The 25,766-nt window shown below is 39.1% G+C and overlaps 1 protein-coding gene across 33 annotated transcripts in view; it reads right to left on the reverse strand.

The window, feature by feature from the left end:
• Nucleotides 1–25,766, reverse strand: part of FGGY (FGGY carbohydrate kinase domain containing) — a 486,570-nt gene that overhangs the window by 425,770 nt on the left and 35,034 nt on the right. For 15 of the 33 annotated variants that reach the window (XR_002938170.3, XM_024346101.3, XM_063801337.1 and 12 more), the window contains 2 exons: nucleotides 17,831–17,942; nucleotides 11,461–11,612 (listed from right to left, as the gene is read on the reverse strand). The exons of 10 other annotated variants lie outside the window; for them this stretch is intronic. Coding sequence is in view for 22 of the 23 variants with exons in the window: in XM_024346101.3 (XP_024201869.1) it covers nucleotides 11,461–11,612; nucleotides 17,831–17,942 (264 nt within the window). In the remaining variant the exon portion in view is untranslated. The remainder of the gene's footprint in view (nucleotides 1–11,460; nucleotides 11,613–17,830; nucleotides 17,943–25,766) is intronic. 8 more of the 33 variants (XM_024346119.3, XM_063801364.1, XM_063801358.1 and 5 more) reach the window with 2 other exon arrangements.

A 25,766-nucleotide genomic window follows, 5' to 3' on the forward strand; every position in this document is an offset into this window, starting at 1 on the left:
GGCAACAGGTAAGCCAGGCATGTGGTCTTCAGCACTACAGTCACATGGCTGGCTCCTGGCTGGCCAGGGGACATGAATTCATTTAGTAAATGTTTATTGAGTATTTTTTCAATGCCAAACACTGTGTTTGGCTCTGGGGATATAAAACAGTAAGGTATGAAAAGATAGATTTGGTCCCTGCTTTTATGGAGCTGAAAATCCACCAACCCAAATGAGGAAGAAACATGGCACAGCAGAATAACACACACACACACACATACACACACACACATATACCAGAATTTAAAGCCAAAAGAACCTTCATTAAGATCCAAGGGACTTCATTTGGCTCCAGTTTAAGCCCAAAGGACCTTCACCAAGATTTGATACCTGTAGAGAAGTCATTTCATTTCTTTGAGGCTTGTATTCATCTGTAAAATGTGAGAAGTAGTAATATTTATCCCACAAGGTCATGTCATAGATCATATAAAGGAAATATTTATGAAAGTCTGCCATAGCCATAAAGTAAAATTTTTTAAAGTATTATAATAATAGCTGACATTTATTAAATGTTACAAGGTATCTGGCCAACAACTTTTTTTTCTTTTGTCTGCCTTTTAAAAATTACTTTGCTGGACTATAAAACTAAAAGAATGCAACACATATTTGGTATAAATCAAATATGCAAATACAGGATAATAAGGAAAGGATTCACTGTCCAGGTAGATGAAGGCAAGCCATCAGCCTCAACATTCTGTGTATTTAGTTACAAGTCCAGTACCCACCCTGGAGAGAAAATCCACAACACATGCCCTAACAGCAGCTGACAATACTGTCTTCATTCCTCAAAGGCTGGGAGGAATCTGGTCCAATATACAGGGCCCTGGTATAAACATTCTAAAGAAAGTCTTTTTTATTGAGAAGATGAGTCTTGGATTCTCCTGGGGGGTGAAGGGAGCAACTTAAAAGTGGTATCCATCACAGGAGTCCAAAGACACAGTGGAGAGGCCCAGAGGAGTTACTGTCTCAGTCTAGAGCCTTCACTTTGCATACAAAATAAGCTGTGACTCCGGTAACAGGACTGCAGCCAAGGGGTGGCTCTAGGATGGAAAGGAACAGTAATGCTCAAATCTCATTTTCCACAATGAGGAAGAGAAAATTAACTTATGTTGGGCATACAGTGAACCTTTAGTTTGGAATGAAATGATTGGACAAACGCACCTAGCCATCAAAAATGGCATGAGATGATTTAATAAGTTCATCTGCTCATTCATCCACCCATCAAAATAAATAATAAGTTATTAATGTTAGAATTTAAACATTGCTCTGGAGGCTAGGGACACTGAGATAAATACAGCACAATGTAATGCAATAAATTCTAGGGTAGAGATAAGCATAGAATGCCACAGGGGACAGAGTGTAGGACCCTAAGTCAAGGAAGGCTTCCTGGAGGCAGTGAAGGCTGGGTTTTGAACTATTATTATAAGTTTTCCTGGTGAAGGAAGAAATTACTATAAGTTTGCCAGGCAGAAGGAAAAACCTGAGCAAAGACCCAGAGGTGTGAGAGAATACGGGCATGGAATCATGAGAGCCCTGGACCAAGAAATTCGCCATCTCGAATGCCTTTCCATTTCTCTAAGCGCTTGCTAGAGGAAAAGTAATGATAGATTCCTTGAACAAATTCCCACAGCCTAAGTCTCAAATTCAAGTGCTCAGAGGGGTAGGGCTGAAAAAGGAAATGAGTGTAGCAGGCTGGGTGGGGACTGCTGCAAAATGAAGAATGCCGACCCCTTCTGAAGAAGGCAGCCCCTATTCAGCTCCAGCCGTTCCCTTCTGCATGGAAGTGTGGACCCTGTATTGCCAAGTTCTTTCATTATTTATTCAGGAAAACAAATAATCTGAATTTTCAGATAAAATTTCTCAATTTTTAAATATTGGAAACTAATTTAAAATTGTTTTTTTTTTTTCCAAGCACATGGTAGGTCAAACTAAACCTGTCTGGGGACCAGATTCAGCCAGTGGTCTGCCAGCCTGTAGCCCTGGCAAGTGGGAAGAAATGAGTGCCCTTTAAAAGCAGGCAGTGAGAGGCAATAGTTAGATCCCAGGAGCTGGAGGCAGACTGGACTAGCTGAGAATCTGGGCTCTACAACCTACTATTGTGTAGCTTTGGGGATGCTACTTAAGTCCTCTGAGTCTTGGTTTCCTCATACTGCCACACAGATACAGTAAAACAGCATGCTGTTACACTGTGTCACTAAAGGGCAGAGATAAAATTCTGCCTGTGAAGTCCCTAGCATGTTGCTTTTTAGGAAAATAAGCCCAAAAAGAAAAAAAAAAAATCCCTTGCTCAATAATGAAGTGTTGTCAACCAGAAAGGTTAGCTATGACTACAAGCTTTGAATGGAAAATTACTAAGTAATAAAAGCATGAGCATTGTGCTAAAACAGTAGCAAACTCTTCCAATCATGAACAGTGTACCAGTATTAATGTTTTCTTGTGTGTATATGGCCAGTCTTTTTTTCCATACTGATAGTTTCTTTAAACAAATGTATTTATAAGACTGTTCATTGGTCTTCTAACTTTTCTTCCCTTTAACATTACAGTATGTAACAAACCTGCACGTTGTGCACATGTACCCTAAAACTTAAAGTATAATAATAAAAAAAAACAGTATGAACTTTGTTGTTGCTATACAAATATTTACTATCTACCTAGCACATATGCCAAAATGATTTTTAAGGTCATAAAACATACGGTGTCACACCCATGTTTAAAGCCCATCAACCATTTCCCACTGATCTTGGAATAAAACTCAAACTCCTGCCCCTGGCCTCAAGGCTGCATGCAGCAGCCCTTGCCCACTTCGCCAAACCCCCTCCTACGCCTCTGTGCCTTGCTCATACCCTCCTGGCCCAGCTGACCTCCTTTGCTGATCTCATGAGGTGCTTTCCTCCCCCACAGTGAATCTGTTGCTCCTCCTTCCTATCTCATCATTCAGGTCAAACAAAAACTCCCAAGAGAGGCCCACACTCGCTATGCCAAATCTGTTCATCTGTGTTTTTCCTTCGTAGCATTTTCCAGAAAACAAAATCACTTTGTGTGTGTCTATTTTCTGCCTCTCTACACTAGACTCTAAGTTCCCAGAAGCCTACCCCAGGGCCCTTGTCCCACTCATTCACCTTGGCATCTCCAGCGCCCAGCAAAGTGCCTCTCACACAGGAGACACTCAGTATTTCTTAAATGAAACAATGAAGCTACTGACCATTGTTCACAGCCTCAGATCCTCCCGAAGCCATCACCCACAAATTTCTTCCCTAAACTAGTTTATGCAAAGCCTGCAAAGCAAACGCTGAAAGAGGCAGTAGAGCAAAATGGTGATAAGCCCGTACTCTGGATGTGAAATGCCAAAGTTCAAATCCCAGCCTTGCGACTTATTAGCTGAGTGACCTTGGGCAAGTTGCTTAAAGTCTCTGTGCCTGTTTCCTCATCTGTAAAAGACAATAATTGGGCTGGGCACAGTGGCTCACACCTGTAATCCCAGCACTCTGGGAGGCCGAGGTGGGTGGATCACTCAAACTCAGGAGTTTGAGACCAGCCTGGGCAACATGGTAAAACCTCAACTCTACAAAAAAATACACAAATTATCTGGGCATGGTGGTGTGTGCCTGTAGTCCCAGTTACTCAGGAGGCTGGGGTGGGAGAGCCGCTCAAGCCTGGGAGGCAAAGGTTCCAATGAGCCAAGACTGTGCTACTGTACTCCAACCTGGGTGACAGAGCAAGACCCTGTCTCAAAAAAAAGAAAAGAAAAGAAAAAGACAATAATTATAGGGTAGCTGTGAGAAATAAATGAATTATGGGTAAAATGCTTAGAAAAGTACCAGATGTATTAACAAGCACTACATACACTTTAGCTCTTATTTTCATCTATTTTCTTGTTCTGCTCTTATTGCTTGGTTGCTCTGTATCTTTATTCTTTAACTAGACTGTAATTTCTTGGTGGCAGAGACCACTTCTGGATTCCCACACTGAAAGTGCACAGGTTCCCATAAGGTAGCAGATGGGGGAACAGAGCTAATGGTGTGGCTCTTGACATGGGTTTGCTTACATAGTATGAGACCACGAGTCAGTTATTTAACTTTTTTGAGCTTCAGTTTCCTCATCTGGTAATATAAAAAGAGATAATATCTGTCCCACAGACTGCTGTAAAGATTAAATAAAATAACTTGTGAAGTAAAAACATTCTGAGACTGGCAGCACTGGTAAATGTCAAGGGAAACAAGTAGAAGGCACTCAAGTAAGTTAATCAGCTTTACAGCTTGAAGTTGGCTGCCTTTGGAATTGGTATTACACATAGGATGTGGGTGATTCAAATAAATGAATGACTGAAAATATGTTCTGTGCTCTTCTATTCTCTATTTTCTATGATTGTCTCTAGAAACTTTGATGATGGTTTCTAGAATTTTCCTTAATAAAACAGGAAAAAACATATCACTCATTACGGCCAGCCCCATGAAATAAGATATTTTAGTCTTTAAAATTATCTCAGTTAGTGATAGGATGTTACTAAAATGCCCATCAGTAGAAACAAGCACTTTTAAACACAATGATAATGAAAATAAAGTACCATTTGTGTATCTACTATATAAGCCACTTTACAAATACCTCACTAACTCATAACTCTACAAGACTGATACTATTGTCCTCATTTTATAGCTCAGCACACTGAGACTCAGAGAAGTTGATTTTAGCTTGTCCAAGATCCCACAATTGGTAAGTGGTACAGAAAAATTTAAATGCAAGTTTGGCTCCAAATCCTGTACTTTTCTGTATAGATTTGTGTTATATCTCCCAAAGTTCCTCAATATCTTGTATTAGTGCTACTGTTAAGACCTGATGAACACAGTTGAATAGTAATTAGACAGTAACTAACTAAGAAAGACTAGTTTCCACCATACTGCCATCTATTTAAATGATGGCATTTCAAGGAAAGAAACTTATATTGTCTATCTCTCATGAAGTTTCAAGATTAGACTAAGGTTTAAGATAGAGAAAAGGTGTTATTATGTCATCAAGAGTGACAAAATAAGGCCAAACAAGGTTTTAAAAATTAGCTTTGTCCAGCCTCTCATGTTACAGAAAGAACTAGAAGAACCAAGCTTCCCTGACCTGCAGCAGGGTTTTCTTTTCAGCAGTTCCTACTGCAAAGCACTCAAGTGACAGCTTCCACAGCTAGCAGGAAGTTATCAAACCAACTCTCTAGCCATCCAAACCCCCAGGTTCCCCCAAAGAATCTACCAATTGGAGAATCATTTCCTCATTTTCCCAGTATGTTATCAGGAGGACAGAAGCACAGGGGCACGGACAGGGGAGAGAGAAGCAGCAGGTATATTTCCTGAATCCATCAACAAAATCCTGTGACATTCCAGACAGTTGGTTCCAGAACTTTGGAATAAGCGAGGAAAATCTCAAACTATAAAATGATTAGCTTTCTGCTCTGCTGACAATGGCAAAAGAGGAAATGAGTTAAAAGACAGCTTGGAAGATCTCCATGTAGCCCCTACAAGCCACATTAATTACCTCCCATTAACACTGAGCTGTCAGGATCCACATCAGCTCAGCAACTCTCTTGACCTTCCTCAGTCTGCACCTTGTTAACCCTACAATGTTTCATGTTTATAAAGATAGGAGACCCCAGCTGCTCAAGCCTGACAGAACTTAATTTACATTTGGCCTTCATTAAGATGAGAGTCAGAATCATTGAGACCAAATGGAAAAGCCAGACTGCTGGGGGTTATGAAAAATTCAAATGGCATTTTTCCTTTTATCTGACAATTCTTATTAAGGAGACAAATGTCAACCTGAAACACATAAACTTTAAATGAAAAGGACACGATTAAATTCCATATTTGCAGGACTAGGACCCAGGTGACTTTGTCCAAGAGCTATGGTGGTCCTAGAACATCTCAAGACAGATAAAACCCCAAATTCTGCCCAACTCCCTCTGACATCTGACTCTAGGCTAAGGACAAGGAGAAGATAAATGACAGCAATAACGAAGTGAGTGGTCAGCTCTGGCTCCTCCATCTGACTCACTCCTCACAGCCAATCAGTGTCAATGTCCTATTGATATTATCCTCTAAAAATTTCTAGGACCCATCTCCTGCCATCTCACAGTGCCTCATTCAGGTCTCATTAGTTCTCCCATGGAGTACTGTAACAGCCCCTTATTGAGTTACTGAGTCATTCAAATTATTCAGAAAATATGTACTGAGCACCTACTATGCACCAGCCATTTGGTTAGGGACCGAGACATAGCAAAGAACGAGGTGGATATGATCTCTATCCTCCTGCAGATTACAATGGTTGGAGCAAGCATTATATAAATCACCACAAAAATTGACGTAGCATTACAATTTATGAAAGATATAATGAAGTAAAATTAAGAGTGTAATAACAAGAGACTCTGATGTATTTGAGGATCAGGAAAGGCTTTTCAAGAGAGCAAAAATAAAACTGAAACCTAAATGATGAGGAAGAACCAGCAGTGAGTAGAGGGAAGAACACTGTGGGTGAAAGACTCAGCATTGTCAAGACCAGGGGTCGGCAAACTTTTCATCTGTTGGTCCAGATGGTACATATATATTCTGCCCTGTAGGCGACATAGTCTCTGTCTCAACTACTCAGCTGTCACTGTAGTGTGAAAACAGACATAAACAACACATAAATGGATGAGTGTGGCTGTGTTCCAATCAAACTTTACTTACGGCCACTAAAATTTTAATTTCATATTATTTTCATAAGTCACAAAATATCATCCTTTTGATTCTTTCTTAACCACTTGAAAATGTAAAACCATTTACACTTTCTCAAGCCATCCAATAACAGGCAGTAGGCCAGATTTGGCCTGGGTGCCATAGTCTGCCAACCTCTAGCCAAGACTCATGTAACAAAAAACTCTAAGTGGATTCCTGTAGATGGGATATAGTGAGCTAGGATGTAAAAGACAAACAGTGACGAGAGAGGAAGAGGTACAAATGACATCATGCACCATTTTCTAGTCCATGTTTCAGTTTCTGGAATTTATCTAATAGAGCAATGCAAAGCCATCAGAGTGCTATCATCAGGGGAATGAGAAAACTCTAGTTCTTACTCCCCCACACACATTTTCTCACCCTAATCCAGTCTCCACATGTCTGCCAGTTACCTAAGTCAGCCCCTCCCTTGCTTAACAACCATCAACCAATCCCTATCACCAAATAAGCCCTTAATAAGCCAAACTCAGACTATTTACCTGGCCTCATCTCCTGCTATGCTTGCTGAAGCACCCCAGCTCATGCCCTGGGACTCACCTACCATACCACAGATGAACCACAGTCTCTCTTCAGAATGTCTTTCCTATCTTCTCTGCTAGGCAAAACCTCTACTCATATCTTGAGGCTCCTGTCAAACTATTGCCTCTGGGAAGCAAATCCTTTTTCCCAAAGCACTTTGTATATTGCTATATCACAGTGCATAGTACATTTGATGGCTCTGTTTTCATGTCACTCCTGCATCCACCCCATTCCTTATGCTCCCCTACCACTATCCCTAGTGGACTCTGTGCTGCTCAATGGTAAGGTTGAGTCTTTATTGTCCCCATGTCCCCAGTGCCTATCGCAGTTGCTGGTTCATAGTTCAGCTCAGTACAGACTTCCAAGAATTAAAGAATGAAGAAGGAGTAAACAAATGACAGCTTGATGAACTTAGAACACAGAATCTCATGCTTTTATTCTGAACGGGCACTTGAGCAGCTCTACTGAAGCTATCAAACTTTCCTGTGTCTCCCATCATAGCATTAAAAACAAAGGTACCATTCCCTGATTCCCCAAAAGTGGATGCTTTTCAGGGTAGGGGAGCAGAGCTTTTGGAATTAAAAGTGGTTTCACAAGTTCCCAGGCCACTAATATTAGCATCACCCGTGAAATTGCGTTAGAAATACAAAATCTCAAATTTTCAGTCCGTATCCCAGAGCTACTGAATCAGAACCTACGATCTCCAGGTGATTCATTTACACATTGAAGTCTGAGAAGCTCTATAGCCCTCCTGGTCAGGCTTTAAGAAGATGCTAAAACTGACTTTAGAAATCTCTTTAATTTTGATTTTGCAATCATGTTAAAGCCAAAGGAATTCTCAGCAAGAATTCCTGTACATGCTTACCAAAACACACCCCACACTAGAGGCTTACTCAGAAAATTCTGAAAGAAAATTGATTTTTTAAAATAAATTAATATAAGATGTTCTCAGAGGGTCACAAACACTGCCATGTAATCTAGACTTTAACTATTTCCTATGGGATTTATTCAGTGCAGTTTTATCTCAAGTGCGAGATGGTAAGAATCCTGAGAGGTTCGTGCCAGATATGCATTTAGATCTCCTGGGATATAGGCTGGAGCTGGCCACATGGCAAGTGCTCTAGAAGGCCCTGACGCTGAACCAATGACCCTCCGCCCAATCCTCTTTGCTTAACTCAGTATAACTCTTCTTTCTGTGTTGCCAAAAAAGGTGATATATCCAATCCAAACTTGTTGATATAGCAACAAGTTTAGGCCAAATTGAAGAAGACCACTGCCATCATTCCTGGTCCTACGCCAAGAGCCATGCTTCACAGAGGGATTTTACTACTGCATGACATGATGGAATAAGCTGAGATTTGGAGCCCAGCAGACATGGATTTAAATTCTGGCTCTATCACCTGTTTGGGAAAACCTCCTTAGGATCAGTTTCCTGTGCTATCTACCAGGCACAGACCATTAGGATTAAAATCAACTAATGCTTATACAACTCAAAGCAGGGTACGGGGCAGCGCAGAACACTTCTATATTCCAATTTTGTGTTTCAGTATATACCCGAGTCAGGTTTTCAAACTGGTTAATACAACTCTCCCACTTTATACATGAAGAAAGTGAGGCCTGAAGTAAGAAGTGCTTTGACCAAAGCATACAATTGTTGACAGTAGAGTCAGAATTAGATTCTTGAAAACTCCTGACTCCTAAGAAACTCTGTTTTCAAACTCTTAGCAACCACAGAAGCCTTTATGTAGATTAAAACTTACAAAACAGCTCAATATATAAAATAGCTAAAAAGCCAAGCCTGCTTTGATTGCTGAAGCCCTTCTTTCCTACCACTCTCCTGCCCCGTGATGGCAATCCTTAAGCACCCTCTCAGCAACCTAAGCTCTCCCCATCTCCATTTACAATCTGAGTAATAGAAGACTCAGCCCACCTGAAATCTCAGAGCCAGTAAATGAATCACAGCAGGTCATGCTCATTAGATGGATTCTCTATTTCTCCAGACCACCTAGAGGTTTTCAAGTCCTTGAGGTTCCCAAAGGACTTGAACTTTCTCACACATCCATCTCTAATAGGAACCATTAAGCTGACATCACCATTCTCCACACTTCAGAAAGAAGTCCTAACATCTGGAAATGGGAGCCACCTGCAAGTGCTTTGACCAGAGACTGCCGTATCATTTAAGGATGAGAAACTCGAGTGCAGGTGGGATGAGAAAGGGAAAGCCTAAGATGTCAACAAGGCCAAATATTAATAAGTTGGGGCTAAAAGTGTACAGAACAGCAAAGCTCTGGTCAGAAGATATGGACTTAAATCCCACCTCGGCTGCTTTCTCATTGGAATGGTAATTAACCTCTCTGAACTCCAATAGAATACTGGGTATTAAAAGAATTGATTTTGTTCATATCCTTCGCCCAGTTGTTGATGGGGTTGTTTTTTTCTTGTAAATTTGTTTGAGTTCATTGTAGATTCTGGATATTAGCCCTTTGTCAGATGAGTAGATTGCAAAAATTTTCTCCCATTCTGTAGGTTGCCTTTCACTCTGATGGTAGTTTCTTTTGCTGTGCAGAAGCTCTTTAGTTTAATGAGATCCCATTTGTCAATTTTGGCTTTTGTTGCCATTGCTTTTGGTGTTTTAGACATGAAGTCCTTGCCCATACCTATGTCCTGAATGGTATTGCCTAGGTTTTCTTCTAGGCTTTTTATGGTTTTAGGTCTAACATTTAAGTCTTTAATCCATCTTGAATTAATTTTTGTATAAGGTGTAAGGAAGGGATCCAGTTTCAGTTTTCTCCATATGGCTAGCCAGTTTTCCCAGCACCATTTATTAAATAGGGAATCCTTTCCCCATTTCTTGTTTTTGTCAGGTTTGTCAAAGATCAGATAGTTGTAGATATGTGGCATTATTTCTGAGGGCTCTGTTCTGTTCCACTGGTCTATATATCTGTTTTGGTACCAGTACCATGCTACTATAAAGACACATGCACATGTATGTTTATTGTGGCACTATTTACAACAGCAAAGACTTGGAACCAACCCAAATGTCCAACAATGATAGACTGGATTAAGAAAATGTGGCACATATACACCATGGAATAATATGCAGCCATAAAAAATGATGAGTTCACGTCCTTTGTAGGGACATGCATGAAGCTGGAAACCATCATTCTCAGCAAACTATCACAAGGACAAAAAACCAAACACCACATGTTCTCACTCATAGGTGGGAACAGAACAATGAGAACACATGGACACAGGAAGGGGAACATCACACACCAGGGCCTGTTGTGGGGTGGGGGGAGGGGGGAGGGATAGCATTAGAAGATATACCTAATGTTAAATGACGAGTTAATGGGTGCAGCACACCAACATGGCACACGTATACATATGTAACTAACCTGCACATTGTGCACATGTACCCTAAAACTTAAAGTATAATAATAAAAAAAGGAATAACCGAAAAAAAAAGAGGAAAAAAAAGGCATAAAGGCATCAAAAAGATACACTTTTTCTGAGATTGCTTCTTTGCTAACTGATTTTTCCTTCCACCACGACATCTAAGATTAAAAGAGAAATTGATACTTAAAAACAAAACAAAAAAAAAAGAATTGATTTTGGACGGCCGGGCACAGTGGTTCACACCTATAATCATATCACTTTTGCAGGATCACATAAGGCCAGGAGTTCGAAATCAGCCTGGCCAAAATAGTGAGACCAAGTCTCTACAAAAGAAACATTTTAAAATTAAAAAAAATGATTTTGGAGTCAGCCAGTCTTAGGTTCAAATTCTGGTTCTGTCACATATTTACTTTGTCACTTTGAGTGAGTTGTTTTATCTCTATGAACATTCGTTTTCTTGTCTACAAAACAGACACCCTAAAATAAACACCACACACAAACACTTCATAGGGTCGTTGGCCCTCAAAGAGATAATGTGTACAATACTTGTCACAGTGCCTAGTATGAGTTAGGCACATAAAAACAGGTGTGATTTAACTGCACTGTAATCAGTAAAATGGGATCAACCTTCCTCCTAGTTGCTGGGAAAAATCAAGCATAACCGATTTTAGCAGGGTGCCTGGTACCTACAGGTCCACAGTAACAGGAATCCTCTACTATTGTTGGTATCTTCTCTTAGACCCTATGCACTCACCTCTTTCAGCCACAGAAGTTTCGGGGCCTGCATTTCCACAGACATCACCCCCCCGACGTACTGGAGGACACTGTGCTTGGTCTCATTGATCCTGTTAACTTGACTGACTGCTCGATGGTCCAGCCACATGATGACATTTCGATGGGAATCCCCTAGCAGAAACGAGAGGGAGATGCAGATGGACACACATTCTCTTCCTTCTAATTCAAGGGAACAATTATGGATTCCCAAGATCAAAATGCTATGTACTTTCTATAATTTTATGTATCAAGAGTGTGCAAAATGAAAGGACACCAGCAAGGCTGAGGAAAGCACTGTCCCCAGGCCTGGAATTTCCCGTCCAGTCATGTGTTCTCTGACCATGACCTTAGAATAAATGTCTACATTAAAAGCAGAAAACATCTACCAATTAATTATATTATCAAGTATTCTCTCTCAAATTCTTCCCTTCCTTTCTTATCCCTTCTGTTCTAGAAAAACTTTTCTGGACATACATTCAGGAAAGGTGTCTATGAAATAAGACTAAGACAGTACTTTCTAAGATCTGTCTCCTTTAAATATGGATAAATACTTTGACGGTATAATACATCTAATAGCTACACAATGGCATTTAACTGCTCATATTCCCACTTTTTCTGGTCACTTTAATTAAAATTAGTTTATTTAGGTGTTTTTTTTTTCCTCATTTGGTTGGCTTGTTTGCTGGCGTGGGAAGCTCATGGGTTTTGGAATTAGGCAGATCTAACAGGGAATGCTAGTTACAGATGAAGATACAGTTACAGATGAAGATGTATAATTCAGGAAGTTTTTAAACAAAAGATAATGCACATAAAGGATATGGCAAGTACTTCTCAGAAAGTAGGCCCTCAGGAGGAGAAAATCATAAGGAGGAGAATTTAAAACCAGCTGGAAAAGGAGCACTGCCCCTCATATCCTGCCTTACCACCCTGTAGTCCACACAGTAACTCCTTCTCTCTCTCCCCAGCCTCTGTTAATTCATCCTGTACCAATGGGCAAGCCAGAAATCCTTTAACAGCCCTCTGATGCCTCTGATGGCAAAAGTTGCAGAACAGCAATTAATATACCCGAGAGATTATTAGGGCAAAGAGAAAAGAAACCCAGCAGTTACCAAACCAGGTATTATATTTTCACACATTATTTTATTTAATGGCAAAGTAACCGCAGCACTACATATCTTGCTAATAGTAAATGTTTGTAATGTGTGTTTGTCTCCCAAGCCCTGTGCTAAACATTTTACACATATCATCACATTTAATCCTCAAAACAACCCTCTGATACAGGTTTTTAACCCCTGTTTTTCAATGACAGACTCTTGAAAGTGAAGACGTACCCAATGTCTCACAGCTGGGAAATGCACAAAGTGTATTTTGGAACTAGATCTGCATAGAGAACAGATAAATCAATTCTTAAATGAATAAACTAGAGTTAGACATAGTAACATGAACAAGGACACCAGCTGAGATACTTTAAAACACAGAGTCAGCCCTCCATGTCTGTGAGTTCTGCATCTGTGGATTCAACCAACCGTGGATTGAAAATATATTTTTTTAAATGGATGGTTGCATCTGTACTGAATGTGTACAGACTTTTTTACTTGCCATTATTCCCTAAACAATATAGTATAACAAGTATTTACCTAACGTTAGGTATTATAAGTAACCTAGAGATTATCTGAAGTACATGGGAAGAGGTACATAGGTTATACGCAAATACGATGCCATTTTACATCAGGGACTTGAGTATCTGTGGGTTATGGTCTTAAGGAGGTCCTGGAACAAGTACCCCTCAGATACAGAGGAAGGATTGTATACTGTTTGTTGTTGTGGGTATACACATATGTAGTAAAAGCACAAAAACAATGTGTTTAAGAACAGCAACTACAGCAGAATGGTTACCTGCAGGAGGTGAAAAGCTGAAGTTACAAATATCTTTTTTTAAAATAAAAGGAGCTGAGGCAAATATGGCAAAATTTCATGTTTATCCTCAGTGGTAGGCGAATAGGAAGATGTTGCTTTCTTTACCCTTCCACATCTTTGAAAAGAATGTTTAAAATTAAAACCAAAAAAAAACAACAAAAAAAGCCAATGTAAGAAGATACCTAAATAAGGTTATGGGCGTAACAAGGCAGGGGCTCAGTTGCTGGTTTGCCTAACTGGAAAGATATCACCTCCCACAAAAGCTCCACAAACCATTATACTAATACTTTGAAAATAATACAGAGTACATGGGACCTTCCACAGGAATGTCAAAGAATTTTTTGTAAACAGAATTGTTCCTCTATCTAACAGAAGTGCTCAAAGCTCTAGTTCTCAAACCTAGTTGCACATTAGCGTCGCCTTGATAACTTTTAAAAATACTGATGTCCAGCTCCTATTCCACAACCATCAATGAATCAGGATGTGGGTGTATGTGTGGGTGGGTGAGTGTTGAAGGGGACAATATCAGTATTGTTTCTTAAGTACTGTACAGAACAAATCTACAGCTACTTTAAGGTAAAAATACCTATTGCTAAACTTCTGCCTATAGTAAAGACAGACCAATCAGCTACTACTGCCTCTACATAAAGATGCTCTCAAAATGCAGTCAGAACAATACAATGAAAATTGTACAGAATCATTACTGTATTAGAATTAATAATTTATAATTTTCGTTTTAGATAAAAACTGAGAAGTTAATTTTTTTCAGCTCTTATGGAAAACTGAAAGTTCATTTAATCTTTTATTGAGCATCTACTACATGCCAAGGCACAGTGTTGGATGCTAGGATATCAAGAAGAATGTGCCACAGTTCTGCCCTTAAGCAGCATATGTCTGCAGGAGAAAGAGTCTATACTGTGTGTTGACTGCCAGAACAAGAGTACCAGACATGGGAATGTGGAGGAGGAGCAAAGAGCAGGCTCTAGTTAGCTGAGCCTGGAGCTGCACAGAAAGCTTTCAAAAGGCAGGAAAGTGTTTATTTAATTCTTCAAATGACTAGCCAATGGCTAGGCAGGTGAGGAAAGAGTGAGAAAGAGGTTCTATACAATAAGGCAGCATGGGAAACAGAACACAGACCCACAAAAATGTTGTCGTTTAAGAGAATTGGAGGTAAAGTTACATTTGAGCTACCTCACTTTACCTAAGGGTAGATTATTCATCCATATATTCACTTAATTAATACCTTGCTAAAATACATGTTTATGTTCACAGAATGTGTTGCAGGCATACTTGAGGGGAAAAATTATTATGAATCAGCAAAAATATCTAAACATTAGGTATCTGTTGCACAGAGGAGACTAGGTCATAACTCCCTCTCCCAGCCCCAATTATCACCCTTTGTTCCTCTCCCTCCCAAGAGCTCCTATGGCTGAGATGACACAATCAGGGTAAGGCTCTGAGTTTGGTCAGTGGCAGGGGTAGGAAGCATTCAGCAACTGTGCTGCTGTCCAGCCCAGGGGCTGTTCTGATCTTTAAGGAAGAAGAGTCAAACAAGGAAAGGCAAATGAGACTATTTTATCATAGACTAATGCTGAATTTTCTTAAACTATTGTACTTAATTTATTCGTTTATAATTTTTTGGTTAACATCTAAAGACGGCAATACTTTTGCTGGTCTTATGGGTTTGGTTTTAGGTTATCTGCATGATTAGGGTTATCTGGAATCTTCCTGACCCCACTCTCTGCTCCTCATAATTACTCCCATTAGCCAATCAAGAGTTGGTCGCTGCCATGCAGGTAGGAGTCTCTAAAGAACCTTCAAACCACCTTTATAATTCTAATTTCATTTTCTTGCACAGGATAATCCACTTCAGATAAAAGATCTAACCTTAATACAATCTGTTGAAAGGCAAGAAACTGATGAGGGCACCTACAGCTGGATGCATTTGATGAATGGGTACACTTTAACCTTTTAGGTGGAATAAAGTTATTTCAACACTTATAATTAGAGTGATAACCTAGTTACCTTTTTAATAGAGGATTTGTTAACAGGAAGCCATTCTACCTACAATGAAAGAAAAATAGCATCCAAAGAGGGTACATATTTAAGCAAATTTAACAAGGAACTGTCTTCTTCCACTTCAAGTGTTCTGTTCCTAATATTTTAATTCTCCGTTAATCTGTGCCCAGTGATTCTCTACATACTAGACTTACTGAGAAAACTTTTTTAAAAAGTTGACACCCTAGCTCCACCTCAAGTCAAGTGAATACAAATCTTGAGGGTAGGGCTCATGAATTGGCAATTTTTAAAAAGATCTCCAGTTGATACTAATGCACAGCCAGAATAAAAATAAATAAATAAACATGTATTTTAGCAGATCAGATGATACAAAATCCTTGAAACAGGACTCTTAGTATCTAAAGTCCCACCCAAAATCAGGCTCTCTAACATGGCTCTTGTGCTTTATGGAACCAAGTTCCCTCTAACTCTGCCCCCAACACCACCCCACTCGTGCCAATTGCTCTCCAGGCTTTTAACTTCTGGGACGGTGATTTCTAGCCTCCACACTCTGCCTCTAAATCTCACTATCAGCAGTAAGAGACATCTGATCTATGGCATCCCGAACAGACAATCGCCTGACCTTTACTTAAATAAAGCCCATAAAAGATATACTGACAGCCTCCCAAAACGGCCAGGTCTGTGGCTGGCCACATCTTGTAATTAGTGAATGCTTGCTGCTGCAGAGCTGAGGTTTGCTCTACCCAGTTTTGGTCTCTGCTTTCTGAAATGGCTCAGAACAAGGCTGCCCTGTCCTGGGCCAGAACAGTGCCAACTGAGCCAATGAACAGCCACCAAGAAAAAGAACCGTCCTGATTTATCTTTGAAGCCCCAGCATTTGCTAAGACAGGGCTTGGAACACAGGAGGTGTTAATAAATGTCGCAAGAAGAGGGAAAAAAGTGTGTGTGTGCGTGTGTGCGTGTGTGTGTGTGTGTGTGCAGAAAATGGTCATCATTACCACTGTGCTCTAATCATTCATCTATTTGCATCCATTTTCAGCACATAGTGATTATGATTATTTATAGTGATCACTTATAGTGAAAAGGGATGCAAATAGATGATCATTTATAGTCCTTATAATTATAATAATCACTATTTCATACATTAGGTCCACAGTAGTGACCGGAATATTCTCTTAACTTAAAAAATTCATCATCTGATGGAAGAAACTTTTCTGAGCATTTTAAGTATCAGTCTCTCACTAAATTCTCACAGCAAAGCTACTGATTCATTCAAATTCTTTCAGAGAAGAAAACTGAGAAACACAGAGTTAAGTGGCTTGCCCAAGGTGTCACAGCTCAGCAACAGCAGAGCTACAATCAGAGTCCCCACCTAACTCTAATTCCACTGTGTATCAATGTACCCTACTACCTCATAGCCAATAGTTAAGAAAGATGCTGCTGCAACAGTGTGCAGAATCAAGAGTTCTCTAACAGAATCTAGCCCCAAATATGTTTGCAATGGCTATCTTGGCAACAGCTGACTGACAATGCCTAGAGCTGGCCCTTCCCTTCAGATGGAGCATGCAATTTCCAGTGCAATGCAGCCTCCACTGCTCCCTAATGTCGTCTGCTCATTACAAGGTTAAATATCAGTTGAAATTTATCTTCACACAGGTGCAGTGGTTTTTCTCAAACCTGGCCTATTACTCATTTACATTACCCATCTGACTAATGTATTAATTATTACATTAATATATTAATAGACTTTCGGGTTTGTAACCCCAGTACAAGCGTTATTGGCTAAAATTCCCCAAAAGGGACAACCTTATCTGCTGTGAAAAATCTCTGATGGTGGACCCAAGTAGCACTTTACATTTCAAACAGCTCATTTCTGTACTCACAAGTGTCTATTAGGACAACACCATTTAATGTGAATGTCTTTTGGCCTGGCTACTGAAAATAGAGAGGCCATCTGCTTCTAGCTTCTATCTGTCACATGGCCCTGTCTACCATGTTCCATTTCCTTTCAAAGGACTTGGCTCATCCACTCAGATAAGCACGGAATAGGAATATCGTATACAAAGAAACTGCAAGCACTGACACTCTCTTCTCAGAAAACATCAAAACCACCTGTGTGTTTCAAGGTTAATCACTCCTAGCTAACAATCTCATGTCCTTCCTTTACCAAGCTCTGCACTGTGGCTCCTGAGTTTTAGAAAGCCAAGTCCCCCTAATCCAGCATCAACACCACCCCACTCATACCAACTGCTCTCCAAGCTCTTGACTTCTGCAACATGATCTGTGTCACTTCACTCTACCTCTAAATTTTACTATCAGCAGCAAGAGACGCCTGCCCTCCTGTTCCACCTGGGCCCATTGGATTAATCAGCCAAGTATCCCACCACTGGGAAAAGGAAGAGACATGGTCTTACCTTCCTGGTTGACTGGTAATGGGTGAAACTGCTTATCCAAAACAACCAGAGAACACGTGGCATCAAACCCAAGTCCTCGAATTTGGTTTAAATCAATCCCTTGTACAACTTTCTGTTTTAAAAACAAATAAAAACATAAATTACAACACCAGGGTCTTTAAAGATTGAAAACAGTTACAACTAGAAGGAGGAAATGACAGAATAGAAAAAAATCTTTACAACATAAAACAGATAAAAATTTAGTATCACTATAATCCCAAAAGATCCTATAAATAAGAAAAAAAGAACCAAACTAACTGGAAATTAAGGCCAGGCATGGCGGCTCACACCTGTAATCCCAGCACTTTGGGAGGGCGAAGTGGGCAGATCACAAGGTCAGGAGTTCAAGACCAGCCTGGCCAACACAGTGAAACCCTGTCTCTACTAAAAATACGAAAATTAGCCAGGCATGGTGGTGTGTGCCTGTAATCCCAGCTACTCAGGAGGCTGAGGCAGGAGAATTGCTTGAACCTGGGAGACGGAGGTTGCAGTGAGCCGAGATCACGCCATTGTACTCCAGCCTGGGCAACAAGAGCGAAACTCCATCTCAAAAAAAATAATAATAATAATTAAAAATAATTGGAAATTAAGCAAAGGAATAAAAAGTCACCTCATAAAATAAAAAGAAATGGTCAAAGAGCATATGAGAAGATTCCCACCTCCAATTAGATAAGTACAAACAAAAAGATATCAAACTGTTTGCTTTTCATATTGGCAAAAATATAAAAGATTAATACTGCAGGCTGTTATTACTTATCTGAAATGCTTGTGATCAAAAGCATTTCAGATTTCAGAATTTTTCAGATTTTGGAATATTTGTATATAACATAATGAGATATCTTGAGGATGAAACCCAAGTCTAAACACAAAATTCATATATGTTTCATATATACCTTACACACATAGCCTGAAGGTAATTTTATACAATATTTTTAATGATTTTGTGCATGAAACAAAGTTTATGTACACTGAATCATCAGAAAACAAAAATGTTACTATCTTAGACATCCATGTGTGGCGTCACAATGCCACTCAAAAAGTTTTGAATTATGGTGCATTTTAGTTTCAGAGTAGGGTTGCTTAACCTGTATATCGTAGTGGCAATATATGCAGAAGTGGACCTTCTTGGAGATTATTCTAACAATATAATTAATGACAACAAACTTTGGAGAATAATTTGACATTTATTAAAATTAAAAATGCACGTATCTTATTAGCAAAAGTAAGTAAAGTTATATATAGAAGAAGGTTAGCTTCAGCACTGCTCAGACTATATTTTAAAAGTGAAAAAACTATTTTTATTAAATAAATTATGGCATGTTTGTAAAATGAAATACTATACAGATTTTTTTTAAAAAGAGGTAGAGAGGCAACTTCTGGGTGTGGCGGTGTGAAGTCAAAAAATCCTCTTAGCAAAATAAAACTAATAAACTGGACAAAACTATCAAAAACCACCATTTTGGGGTTATGGAAATTGGCCAAAGCCATGTGAAAAATTGAGAAGCACTTTTTTTCTGAAAAATCAAATTTGTGCTTAAAACATTCCCACAAAAAATAAAAAAACTACAGGTCCAAATGCTTCACTGGGAAATTTTATCAAACATTTAAGGAAGAGATGGTACCAATGCTACACAAACTTGTCTAAAATACAGTGAAGAAGGGAACACTTTCCAACAAATATTACATAGCCAGTATTACCCTGATACCAAAGTCAAGCAAATACATAAGAAAAGGACACCACAGACTAATATTTATCATGAACATAGTAAAAATCCTTAACAAAATATTAACAAACCAAACCTTCCAGCATGTAAAACTTTCCTTTATATACCATGACTATGTGGAGTCATCCCAGGAATGCAAGAGTGGTTTAATATCCATAAATTAATTAATGGAATACGCACATTAACAGAACAAAGTACAAACACAAAATGATCATCTCAACAGATGCAGAAAAAAGAACCCCTACCCTCCAAATATAACATTCAATAAACCAGACATAGAAGAGAACTTCTACAACCTGATAAGGAGCATCTACAAAAACCTACAGCTAACATCATACTTAATGGTAACATGAATGCTTTCCCCCATCAGAAATGAAGCAAGGATATTCACTTTTACCACTTCTATTCAACCTTATACTTGAGCTTCTAGCCATGGCAATAAAGTGAGAAAAGTAAATTAAAAGCATACAGATTAGAAAAGAAGTTAAAGTGTCTTTCTTTGCAGATGACATGATCTCATATGCAGAAAATCCTAAAGAATCTATAAGCTAAAAAAATTACTAGAATAAGCAATTTTAGTAAGATGAGAGGATGCAAGACTAACATATAAATATCAACTGGATTTCTACTTAATAGCAACTAAAAGATAAAAAATAAAATTAAGAAAATAATCCCATTCACAATAGCATCAAAAAGTGAAATACTCAGTGTGATGCTCAATATTAGATATCAACTGGACTGGATTGAGGGATGCCTAGCTGGTTAGTGAAGCACTGTTTCTGGGTGTGTCTGTGAGGGTGTTTCCAGAGGAGATTGACATGTGGAGTCAGTGGACTGGGAGAGGAAGAGCCACCCTTGATGTGAGTGGGCACCATCTAATCAGTAATGGGTGTGATTAGAACAAAGCAGGTGGAACAAGGGGGATACTCAGATTGCTTAACTTCCTCCCTCTCTCCCTTTTGCAGTGAGGCACCTTTTCTCCTCCTGCCCTTAGACATCAGACTCCAGGTTCATCTTCCTTTGGACTCTAGGTCTTGCACTAGCAGCCTGCCTGGGGCTCTCAGGCCTTCACCCTCAGACTTATTCGGGACTGCATTGTTGGCTTCCCTGGTTTCAAGGCTTTTGGACTTGAACTGAGCCACACTACTGGCATTCCCTAGCTTACGGATGACCTACTGTGGAACTTCACATTTTTAATCATGTGAGCCAATTCTCCCTAACAAACTTTCTTTCATATATATATATATATATATATATATATATACACATATACATACAAGTACATATACATATATATTTCCTACTGGCCTTGTCCCTCTGGAGAAACCTGACAAATACATTCAGGAATTAACATATCACAAGAAGTTCAAGACCTATACTCTGACAACTACCAAACATTGCTATGAAGAGCTAAAAATTGGAGAAATATGTCACACTCGTAAAATGGAAAATTCAACATTGTTAAGATGGTAATCTCTTCAAATTAACCTACAGATTCTCCGCAACTCCATTAAAATCCTAGCAGGTTTTCTAACACTGCATGTTCTCACTCATAAGTGGGAGTTGAACAATGAGAACACATGGACACAGGGAGGGTAACATCACACACTGGGGCCTGTCAGGGGGTGCGGGGCAAGGGGAGGGAGAGCACTGGACAAATACCTAATGCATGTGGGGCTTAAAACCTAGATGATGGGTTGAGGGGTGCAACAAACCACCATGGCACATGTATACCTATGTAACAAACCCACACTTTCTGCACATGTATCCCAAAACTTAAAGTGAAAAAAAAAAAAAACTAGCAGGTTTTATTTATTTATTTATCTACTTATTTGTAGAAACTGACAAAATTGAAAAGAAAGAACTTGGAAAATATATGCTATCTGACTTCAAAACTTACTATAAAACTAGCATTCCTAAGTTTATGTGGTATTGGTATAAGGATAAATTTATAAATCAATAGAACAGAGATATAAGAAGTAAACCCATTTATGGCAATTGGCTTTGGTAAATGTGCCAATATAATTTAATGGGGGAAAGGACAGACTATTTGACAGTGATGCTAGAACTATATGCCTATATGCAAAAAAGAATTTAGACTCTTACCTCACACCATACACAAAACTTAACTCAAAACATATCACATCCCTAAATGTAAGACTAAAAATATAAAATGTGTAGAAGAAAACAGGAGAACATTGTTGCAACCTTGCGTTAGATGAAGATTTTATAAAAAGCAAGCAAGACCCACGAAAGAAAAAATTTTGACTTCATCAAAATTTAAAAATCTTTTTCTTCAAAAGAAACAATTAGAAAATGAAAAGACAAGCTACAGACTGGAAAAAAATATTTGCAAACAACACATCTGATAATATACTTGCATATAAAATATATTTTAAAACTCAAATAATAAGAGGAAAAACAACCCAGTGATAACATTGGCAAAAGATGTGGACACTTCCGCAAAGAAAATATACAAATGGCCAATGTACACATGAAAAAGTGCTCAAATCATTAGTCACTAAGGAAATGCAAATTAAAATCACAATAAGATACCACTGCACACTTACTAGAATAACTATTATCATAAAGACTGACAATACCAAGTGTTAGAGAATTGTGGAGAAAGTGATGCCCTTATACATTGCTGATGGAAATGTAAAATACAGCCACATCTTACCACACAACCCGGCAACTTCAGTCCTAGGTATCTACCTATAATACAAAATATTAACAAACCAAATAAAATAAAATAAAAACATGCATCAACACAAAGAATTGTATGTGAATATTCATAGCAGCATTATTGATATTCCCAAGCTGAAAACCAACCAAATATCCATCACAGTTTAACCAACTGTTAAATAAAGTATTGTATATCCATATAACAGAATACTACTCAGCAAGAAAAAGGAACTACTGATATATGTAACAACATGGATGAACCTTAAAAACATTATGCTAAGTGAAAAGAGCCGGATATAAAAGAAAGCATGCTATATGATTCTATTTATATAAAATTTCTAAAAAGAACACCTATAAAGACAGAAAGCGCCTTTGACTGGGGCTTGGGGTTGACTGCAAACAGGTGTAAGGAAACTTTTGGAGTAATAAGTGTTCTAAAACTGGAGTAGGTGATGATTGCACCACTGTATAAATTTACAAAATAACAACATTATACATTTACAATGGCTGGCTTTTATGATATATAAATCATACATCAAGCTGTTAAATACTTTTAAAACGAGTTGAGCTATGAAAGATAAAATGGAAAGACATCCATGATATATTAATAAGGTTTTAAAAAAAAGAATATGCAACAAATTGTTAATAGTGGTTGCTCCTGAGGGTGGAACTGCAGGAGGAGGATATAGATTTTACACTTGTTCGTATAATTTTTAAAGTTGTAGAGTAACAGATTTATCGATTAATTCTATTTTTTATTTTTGTTTCTATGGTTTCCTTTATAGAAAAAGCATGAGCGACCAGTTTCTATTAATTTAAAACATGACTACAACCTTTTAAATCCCATAAAAGTCAACTCAAAAATGTCCATCCTCATTGAGTGAAATTCACCTTAAAATATATAATTATTTTTTTCCTGTTTGGAAATACCAGACTTATAATTTAGAATTCCATTTCTTACTATTTAACACGTTCCTCAAACAAGAGCTTCACATAATTATGAGAAATGTCCAAAAAAGAAAAGCAGTAATTTTTTTCAAGTCATATTAATAAACCGTTGCCATATATTGAACATCTACTATGTGCCATGTGTTTGACATACATATTATTTAATCCTTACAAAGCCCTCCAAAAGAAACATTTAATATTAGTTTTTCACGAAAAACAAGTGGGGCCGGGTGCAATGGCTCACACCTGTAATCCCAGCACTTTGGGAGGCCAAGGCAGGTGGATCACTTGAGGTCAGGAGTTTGAGACCAGCCTGGCCAACACGATGAAACCCCATCTCTACTAAAAAATACAAAAACTAGCCAGGTGTGGTGCCATGTGCCTGTAGTCCCAAATACTAGGGAGGCTGAGGCAGGAGAACTGCTTGAACCCAGGAGGCAAAGGTTGCAGTGACCCAAGACCACGCAACTGTACTCCAGCCTGGGCGACAGAATGAGACTCCATCTCAAAAAAAAAAAAAAGTGGATGATTGGGGAGGGAAAGGGTGAACAGCAGGCACAGAGAGGTTAAGGAACTTGCACTTGTCACACAGCCAGTAGACTGCAGAGCCAGAATTCAAACTCAGTGTCTATTTTCTTTCCATTATACCATACTGCTCACCTCTGTCATCAGATAATTTCCTGTTGCCCAAGAGACTCATCCTGTGGAAAGGACATGTGATCTAGAGGAGAACACTTGCTGCTGACCCATCTGTGACTGCTGGTAGTACCTTGACCCACAGTACCAGGTGAATACCCAGATGCCTTCACCACACTGATCAATCTAGACTTACAGTGTGAGAACCAAACCCATTTCCTGACAGGCAGTATGGCCTCATGACAATGAGTCACAAAGACTTGAATTCAAATCCTAGCTCTGCCACCATGGCTACGTGGCTGAAGGCAAGTTACACAATTCTAGCCATTGCAACTCCTCTCTTGCCTTGCTGGTTCATGTTTCTATAGCATTTACAGGTATGGCTATTTCTGCCTGGAATGTCCTTACAACTTGGCTTGGAAATCACTGGATAGCAGTTAAATCAGCAACTTTGGGGGCAGAAGACCTGAGTCTGAAATCTGGTTCTACTATTTCCAAGTTATATAACTTTGTGAAGTCAGATAAGCAGCTTCCTTGGCAGTACAAAACTATTACCTAAACCTGCATCTCCCAATGATATGAGAATTCAGCAAAATAAGGTGTGATGAGCTCAACATCTGGCATCAGTGCACAGTAAGTAGCAGTTTATATTAGAGCAAATTGGTTGCTTCAAATCTTTCCACGTGGGATACCAATCAATCAATCACCCAGCCCTAACATCTACTTGCTATGTGGCCCAATTGGCTTCTGTGCCCAGAAAGTACATGTCTGACTTGGGTAAGCCCATCTCACACAGGTCTGCAGTTAGTCAAAAGAGGACTTGGGTGAGAAAATATAGATGACTCAAACTCCATACCACAAGGCAGTTTGGGAGTAGAAACAAACACAGGATGTGGTGTCCAAAGAACTTCCTTCTGGTGCCAACTCCACCACTTCTGGGTCAGGTAATCCTGCACTAACTCCATCAACTTTCTGAGCCTCAGTTTCCTGAGTGAGAGATACCTCCCAAGTAAGAATCAAGGGCTTTGAATGGGATCAGTGGAGTCTGAAATTACTTTGAAACCAGTAAACCTTTATAGAAAATAGGATAGGAAATACACTCAATGCCTTATTGTGTTCCTGGAATGTTTTTATGTACAAAGCACAGCATGCTTGCTGTGTCATGTAAGCACATATAAAAATGACAAGCAAAAAGAATAGGAATAGAAAAAATTGGATAGACTCAAATCTTTCTAAGAATCATGGCGGGAGTAACCTAGTAGGAGCAAGGAAAATATTTTCTTCAATGTATGTTATGAATCCCCTCTACAGACCTACAGAGTGCTCAATATTACAATCATGGCCTTCAGTCACAAAGACTCAGTGTCTCTATCTTTCAAACAGAGACCTCTCACAAGAAACTGGAAGAGTAATTGTGGCATGCATTTAAACCTGATCTAGCTAGGTAGCCACTACTATTTCCCCAGCCTTATAAGGAAGTGCCTTATGATCATGCTCATCCACAGCTGAGGAACATTGCCATTCCCAACCCCTCACCCCACACCACCTAAACCATCCCAGAAAGATGACTGTCAGAGTCACACTACCCAGAAGGCCTCTGGGGCTTGACCTGGTGACCTAAGAATTCTTTTTTATATTCTTATTAATGGAAGAAGAAAGCAGCCTAGTAATCTCATTCTAACAGCTTGGAATCAAGAGAATTTCCCTAGCTAGAGAGAAAGCACATTGCTCTTCTAAAGAATTTCCAGAGAAAGAGATTTCTGCAACCTCATTTGGTAACCTGTTCCATGTCTAACAACTGTCAACTCATAGCTATGGGGCAGCAAACAAATATTTGGGGAAGGGATTGTGTATCACTTTCTTCTTATTGTGAGAAATGGTTCAATTCTGCATGTGTTTTAAAT

This window comes from Pan troglodytes, chromosome 1 (genome assembly GCF_028858775.2).
Source record: "Pan troglodytes isolate AG18354 chromosome 1, NHGRI_mPanTro3-v2.0_pri, whole genome shotgun sequence".
Taxonomy (NCBI): domain Eukaryota; kingdom Metazoa; phylum Chordata; class Mammalia; order Primates; family Hominidae; genus Pan; species Pan troglodytes.